Consider the following 7,957-nt stretch of genomic DNA (forward strand, 5'->3'; position numbering starts at 1 on the left):
TACACCCCAGCCGGAAAGTATTTAAACCCATTTGACATGCTCAAAGTTCATACCTGTTTGATTTCACATGCTATATATATTCTTTTTGCAATACGTTCCTTTGATATTCTTGGAAAATTTGTATTTCCAGTGTACTTTCATCTCACTTGATGATAGTACGTACATCAAGGAATAGAGCTAACTCAGAAGGATATATTGTAGAGAAGCTTCAAGGGAATTGGTCTCTCAAGAAGAATGTGCAGACCTTGAAATTAGTGGAGAGCAGATGAAGGCTCCCCGTATAGCAGTGTATGCAGATGGAATTCAGGAAGGTCAGAACCTTGAGACTCTTTATGGGAGTGAGAGAGAACCTTTTGGCAGTTATACCAACCGGTGAAGATCAACGAGTTGATCAAGAGGAGAATATGCAATAAGAGCTAGTGCAACCGGGAAATCAGATGTGTCAGTTTCAGGAGAAGACAGCAATGTAAGCAACTTGAAAGCTGACATGACAAACCCGAAAAAACACTACATTTTCTCAAGAACTTGATTGTTCATGTGGTGAAGAAAATCATAATGATAGGGAGCCAAAAAAGCTACAGGACATGATTGTGAAGACTATTGCGGAAGAACATCCAAATCCTCTCTAATTGCATGCACTTAAGGTGAAAATTTCTTATTAAAGGATTTCATATGACTTCTTAAGCTTTTGTTTCCTATAATTGTTTAAACTCTAGATAAAAGGATTTTTTTCACTACTTAAGAGTTGGGTATTGGCTTTGCTTAGACACTCTTTTAAGTTCTGTTTTATGCTGCATAATACATATCCAAAATCAAACTTTCACTCGCAAACAAGTTTGACCTAAACAGTCTCTCCAAATGCAGGTGTTAAGAGACCAAAATGGACGATTATTCCAAGACCAGCTTCTAATTAAGGAGTTGAAAAGGAAATGTGTCTCTGGTGATACAATACTGCTGCCTAACAAGTAAATGATGTACTCCTCGTTCCATGTGCAAGTTAAGTTGAAAGTGTTCCTGTTTTGCCTAAAACTACATATAACATGTTCAAACTTGGCTCTATATGTAATTTTTTGTTATATTTTATTCTGTAATCCAATTAAATTAACAAACTGAAAACTGATCAGTAGCCTAAATTCCATATTATATTGAAAGATTTTCAAGAATTTGATTAATCTTACTTACCTAATCTCTCTCTCTTTCTTCAAGTCCCTTTCGAATGGCCTGCCGAATGAAGAATCAGTTCCTTCTTTTGAAACTTATTCTAACTTTGAAAAGATCTACCTCTCATTGTTTTCAAGCCAATCAAACTTTCACCTTGTTTTCACAAATGTCTTGTCCTTCTTTATTTTTTGGTCCAACAAGCACATCTCCCAACCTTATTCACATAAACTCTTCCCCAAATTTGAGGTCTTGTTTCAAGTTCATAGATATAGTTTTGCTGTTTCCAAGTGTGTTAAAGCTCTGCCATCGATCTTTGGTATTTGTTGCACTTAAATCAGTTCCACAAACTTATACTGGTTTTGAAGCCTTTATGCGTCAATGGCTTAGGAGTTAAGAAAGAACTCAAGATTTCCCAATACAGTGCTTAATTTTGGGATTTGGATAGGTTTGAGGCTTTTTCAGAATGAGACAATCATGCTCAAACACTGTTACTTGGTGTTCAGGCTTTCCTCTATGGGTTCTGGTACTTGCAGCTACTTCAGTGTTGCTAGGAGCGTTGTCTATATCATCTCAAAGTGTATTCTGTAGAGTAGGCAACAAGTACCAAATCTCAGAGAGGGTCCCATTAAAAGGAGATGGCAACCCTCCTGTCATTGCTTATTGGATTAGCAGTTCTAAAGGAGAGAAAGGTGAGAAAATACCAAGGCTGTTGAAGGCAATATATCATCCAAGAAACCAGTATCTGCTGCAACTTGATGCTGATTCATCAGATTACGAAAGAGAGCAGTTGGCTCTTTATGTTCAATCCCAAAGGGTGTTTCGAACCTTTGATAATGTCAATGTTGTTGGACAAAGTTATGGAATCAACCAGATGGGGTCCTCTTCTCTTGCTGCCACACTTCACGCTGCAGCATTGCTTCTAAAGCTTAGTGCAGATTGGGATTGGTTCATCGCATTAAGCGCTTCAGACTATCCCCTCATGCCTCAAGATGGTAAGTGCGATCACATCAAAATTATGCTCAAAATGATTGAATTATTTCCACTGTCACTCTAATTACATGTCCTGATACTAATTAAGCCAAGCCTTGAAAGGTCTAAGAATTTGAGAATCTGTTCTCGCTTGGTATAGTCAAATTTGCTTCTCACTTCCTTAATCGCTTTCCATGCACAGAATATCATGTAAATCCTAAAAAATGTCATTACTGCGCAATTAGATCTCAGCTTCTATCATAGCAGCTTCAATAAGCTTGTCACCTGTTTTTCCATGGAGTTTCAAAGAATGCATATCTCTGGAACTTCTCTCTGGAACTTCATGATTTTGGTTTAGAAAACCATCTTCTTAATTTGGTAACATCTGGTTTCTCATTTTTGTTCAGATCTGCTCCATGCTTTGACTTCATTGCCACGGAATCTCAATTTTTTACATTTTACTAACGAGACTGGATGGAAAGAGTAAGTAACAGTCTTTAGACATGCATCGATCTAAATATTTTGTTCTTTTGGTCAATATTTACCTTTTCCAAACCTCTAAATGGAAGTTGATTGCGTGCAGGCAGAAACGTATTGAAAAAATTGTTCTAGATCCTACTTTACATCTTCAGAATAGTACTCCAGTCAGTCCACTGAACTATTCTTTACATGAAAGAAGAGAATTCCCTGATGCTTTCGATGTATTTGGAGGTGAGTTTCCCTTTCATTATTCCAGTAATGGATGTATCTCATAATTCCAACTATCTACAGTGTCGAAAAACAATTTGGAGATAGTAATGAAGTGTGGAACAGTATCATGAATGTTCCTGGGATTGTGAAGTACAGGAAAAGAGCTTTGTCCTGACATAGCCTAGGTAATTTTGTGAATTAGGTTCACCTTGGGGGATTCTAACTAGAGATTTCATGGAGTACTGTATCCAAGGATGGGACAACTTTCCTAGAACGTTACTGATGTACCTCAGCAATGTGGTTTACCCTCTTCATTATTACTTCCACACAATCATCTGTAACTCATTCGAGTTCCAAAACTCTCTAGTAGATAATGATCTAAGCTTCATTGTTTGGAACTTAACTGCTTTTGGTGAAACTCAAGTCCTAAATATGTCGCACTATGATCAAATGCTAGCAAGTGGAGCAGCTTTTGCAAGACCGTTTCACGCAGGTGATCAAGTACTAAACAAGATCGATGGGAGCGTTTTGAATCGCTCTCCCAAAGGGTTGGTGCCCGGAGAATGGTGCCTTGGAGAGGGGAAAAGTATGAGGGTGCTGGAGAATTCAACAGCTGATCATGAAGAGCTCTGTGCAACCTGGGGAAACATTAACAATGTCAACCCGGGTTCTCGTGGCATTAATCTGGCTGCACTCTTGACCAATCTTGTTGTAAAAGGGAGATTCACTACCAGTCACTGCCAAGAACACTGGTAATCAAACAGATTAGCTTTTCTTTTCTTTTTCTTTGAATAAACAGATTAACTTTTCTACAACCATGCATGAAGAAAGTTTTTTGCCTAATGACTTTTAATACCACATTATGGTGATGCGTTTACCGCATTTTTAATTGCTTTTGAGCCTTTGAAATTAGCTAGCCTATAAATTTGCAAACGGATGATGATCTTTGATTTGTTAGAATTATGTAAAGCATTTCTAACAGTATAAATTATTTTTTAATTAAATTTAACTAAAGTTGTGAAATATAATTATTGATTTAACAATATTGCTTCGGCAATAGTAGGTATTTGTAAATGATATATTATGTTTTATCGAATGGAGGTTCTATTCATACCTCCAAAGTTGGCATTTGGACCTCCAGATACTCATAAAACCAATTTGCTATGTAGACCTCCCTAATTTTCCCACAATGCCCATCGTCCAATAAAATCAATAAAAACTTCTTCTTTTATGTTTTATTCATACCTCCAAAATCAGTAGTCGAACCTCATTCAATTTTTGAAGATTTCACAATCCTATTTTACCCTTCATACAATTAAGCTGCACATAAAAAAAAAAAAAAAAAATCTCCAATTGGTAATGGTAGTCAATACAGTATTTTTTCATTAAATCAATTGAATATAGAAGCACGTTGGTATACTGTTATATGAGATGTTTAGATATTACTCCCAATTCTCAAAATTTTTAATTAAACTGAGTTTTTGGATTCAAAGTTTTCATCACATAATTATGATTTACGTACAGATGCCCGTATTGAAAGTGGTCATGGTGTTCCAAAGCCGGTCCAACATAATGCTCCTTAGCTTGGAGAGAGACATATTTACTAATTACTTCGAGTTGGAAAAAAAAGCGCAAGCAGCAATATAATAGGCAATGTACAGCTTAGAATTTTGCGAATTGCCCCATCGAAACATACTGTTTGTAAAGGTAAGAAAATACTTTTTTTTTTTTTGTGAGCTGTGACCTGAGAGGAGGGGTGGGGTGGGGTTAAAAAAAATAAAAAATAAAAAACATGTTTTTTTTTCCTTTTTCGTGTCCTTATTGGTAATTTGGCATGAGTTGACAAAGTCAATTATAATTTGGGAATTGACCTCTCTCTTAATACCAATTTTAGAGGTTTGAATAGAAGCCCCCTTTATCGAATCATAAACAAACATGTGGACAAAAGATGAGAGAGAAATATAACTTTTGTTTTAGCTATGCAGGATTCTCTAGCGGCATCTCCAACAGAATACTTATTAAATAAATAAAAAAATGTAACTAATTTTAGGCTAAATTGGATCTTTAATAGACTAGCTAAATAAAATCTAGATTTAACTTTAGCTAAAAAAATCTAGTTAGTTAAAATTTACAACATTGAGGAAAAGAAAAAAGTTGGGGAACACGCTACACCCGCTCTGACTCTAACGTAGACTTTGCCATTTTTGCTGTCTGTGCTCGCTCGGCTGCACCGCGATGGTGACCTCGCTAGCGTGCGTTGAGTGCTGCCGGACGGCTTGTTGGTGCAGGTGACCGCAGATTGGGGCGGGGAGGGTCTCTTTTTTCTCAATTGCAGTTGACGGTGATGTATGCACAATTATGCCATTCGATGGTGGTGAGCAGTAGTGTGGCTGGGATTCATACCCGATTTGGATTACTGGTTTGGGATTGGATCCACTCGGATATCATCAAAAATCTAGTAGAGATTGGGTGTGGTTTGGGTTCGGATTGTGCCGCAGACGGTGGCGGTGAGAGTTTTGTTGGGTTAGCTCTCCAGGTTGGGCTATCGAGGATTGGGGTGGAGGTGGAGGGGGATGGGATCTGCTGGTGCTTTTTCTGTAGTGTCTATTGGACTACGGTCGGGATCCGAAAGTGGCGGATGCGAGATGGGCTTGGGGGTGCGATAGTGGTGGCGGGGAGGCTTGTGCATTTGTCGTTTTGGGTTGGATTGAAGGTTTGGGCCCTTCTGGCCTTAATCCAAAGGTGGGCCAGGTTTGGGCCCCAGTCCATTAGGGTTTGTTTTTAATGTTAAAGTTTTTAGTTATTTTTATATTTACTTGGCAGTTGTTGAGTTAATAAGTTACTACCTATATTTGGTAGGACGCAGTGGGTTTGGTCCTGGTTTATGCACTTCATGTGCCTTGTCTGCTTTAAGTAGGTGGTGAGTTCCTTGCACTAGCAGATGGTCGCAACCTTCTAGTGGCAGTAACATGTCTGCTCTGGGTAGGCGGCGAGTTCCTTGCTTGGTCAAATGGTTGTTGCCGCCTAGTGGCAGGGTGAAACTAAGTGTCACCGGATTTATATTCTAGTGGCAACATAGTGGGAAAGCTGTGCTATTGGTAGTCATTCTTCTTCGTAATAGAGTTATCTTAAAAAAAAAAAAAATCTAGTTATATTTAGCTAGAGAGAAGAACAAATATAACTAGTTATATTTAGGTGATGGCTAAGTTTGAAATCTGAGAACAAAGTAACATCCATCGACTAAATATGTTACAGTAACATATTAGCATTGTTATTAACCATGGCCCCACCAGCTATCTTTGTCGATATCACATTCCTTCTCTTTGGTTTATACTTTATAGCTCATTCGTTGGCACTGATAGATTTAACTAATGACATATAATTTTTTTTTATACGAAAATACTATAATTTATAAATGGAACTAATGACATATAATTAAAAGTTTGTTTTAGAAAAACTAAAATTGGGAGATAATTGAGTCGTACTTTCATTGATAATAGAGGTCTCTTTATATAGAGGATTACAAGCATAGAGATAGAGTTGTACATGGATACATAATCGTACAATTATTGGATATCTATGAATATCTCTTAGAATATCTCTAACATGAACCATATTACAATTAGAGCGAGTAACCTAGAGTTTGGGCCAGACACATATTCTGGATTTACTTAAACACTCCCCCTTGTGTAACCCAACGTGGAGCTCCTCTATTTACCTGATGGACAAAAATAACCTCGGTCAAAGGGGAAAAAGAGCACAACACACCCTTCACATTTGAACATCATACATATAAACATCTCCCCTTGATGTCTGCATCTCCCCCTGATGGTTACGGTCATGGGAGTTTGGATAACTTCTACAAACGATGCTATCAACATGTTTCTCGAAAGTGGAATTTAGGCAATGACTTAATAAACAAGTTTGCCACACTATCCTCAGATTGAACCTTATTTACTTTGATCTTGAGGAGAGTCTGTTGTTGCTGATGATGCTTGGTGTTGTCGCTTTTGATGTAGCCTTGCTTCATTTGTTCAATGCAAGCAGCATTATCCTCATCAATGCTCGTATGCTCATCTGTGGTAAACTTCAAACCACAATTGCTTCGAACATGCATAATTATGGATCCAATCCATAAACATTCACTAACCACTTCATGAAGAGCAATAATCTCTGTATGGTTAGAGGATATAGCGACAATGGTCTACTTTGTAGACCTCCAAAATATCGCAGTCTTAGCCATGGTGAACACATAACCAGTTTGGGAACGACCTTTGTGTAGGTCAGAGAGGTACCCAATATCAGCAAAACCTTCCAAAACACTAATGTTGTTTTGGGATGGGGATAAAGGACGCAGGCCAATGTTGGCAGCGTTCCTAGTGTGTGATGGGTCCGAATCTATCATCTTTCTGTAGGGATAGAACAAGCTCATATCAATCGCACATCTCAAGTATCGAAAGGTATCTTTTACACCAATCCAATGGCATCGCTTTGGCATAGAATTATATCTTAGCCAACAAGTTCACTGCAAATGAGATGTTCGGTCTTATGCATTGGGGTAAGTACAATAATGCGCATATTGTACTTAAGTAGGGCACTTCTGCCTTTAGCACACATGATCAAGACTACGGACGATCATGAGGTTGCTTGAAGGCTTGACCTTGTCAAAATACCTAAACATCTATCAACACGATGCATAAGTTCCAAACTGAGATGTAATCATGTTCTCCCAAGATCCTTCATCTCAAACTTAGATTTCAAGTGTTCAGTGGTTTCTAACATGAATCGCGAAAGAATCCGGAACTTGTCTTAGAAACGCGCGGGCATATGCTTTCCCAATCAAGTAGTCACTTTAGTGAGTGTTTCAACCTCTTTATAAACGCGCTCCGTGGTCTAAAACTACTTGACTTTGGTAAATGAAGTTCATCATGAACTTTCATATATATTCCATATCTAGATCCCCATAGAGATACGTAGTGATCACATTTGTAAGCTGCATGTTAAGTTATTCTGAAAACTACTAAACTGACAAGGTAGTGGAGTGCAATGACATCCATTACGAGATAATATGTCTCATTGTAGTTGATTCCAGTGAATTTTGTGAGAAACCTTGCGCCATAAGGAGAGATTGCCATCT

The 7,957-nt window shown here is 38.0% G+C and overlaps 1 protein-coding gene across 3 annotated transcripts; it reads left to right on the forward strand.

The window, feature by feature from the left end:
* The first annotated feature begins 1,310 nt into the window (after positions 1-1,310).
* On the forward strand, positions 1,311-4,456 carry LOC112190136 (beta-glucuronosyltransferase GlcAT14A). Of its 3 annotated transcripts, XM_024329557.2 has the most exons (5): positions 1,311-2,153; positions 2,538-2,613; positions 2,714-2,841; positions 3,023-3,572; positions 4,345-4,456. In XM_024329557.2, coding segments are annotated over exons 1-5 (1,284 nt in total). In that variant the 5' UTR covers positions 1,311-1,624; the 3' UTR covers positions 4,346-4,456. The 3 variants fall into 3 exon arrangements, with proteins under 3 accessions (XP_024185325.1, XP_024185324.1, XP_024185326.1); XM_024329556.2 differs by lacking the exon at positions 4,345-4,456 and having other exon boundaries at positions 3,023-3,707; XM_024329558.2 differs by lacking the exon at positions 4,345-4,456 and having other exon boundaries at positions 3,278-3,707.
* The last annotated feature ends 3,501 nt before the right edge of the window (positions 4,457-7,957 follow it).

Source organism: Rosa chinensis, chromosome 2, assembly GCF_002994745.2.
Source record: "Rosa chinensis cultivar Old Blush chromosome 2, RchiOBHm-V2, whole genome shotgun sequence".
Taxonomy (NCBI): Eukaryota; Viridiplantae; Streptophyta; class Magnoliopsida; order Rosales; family Rosaceae; genus Rosa; species Rosa chinensis.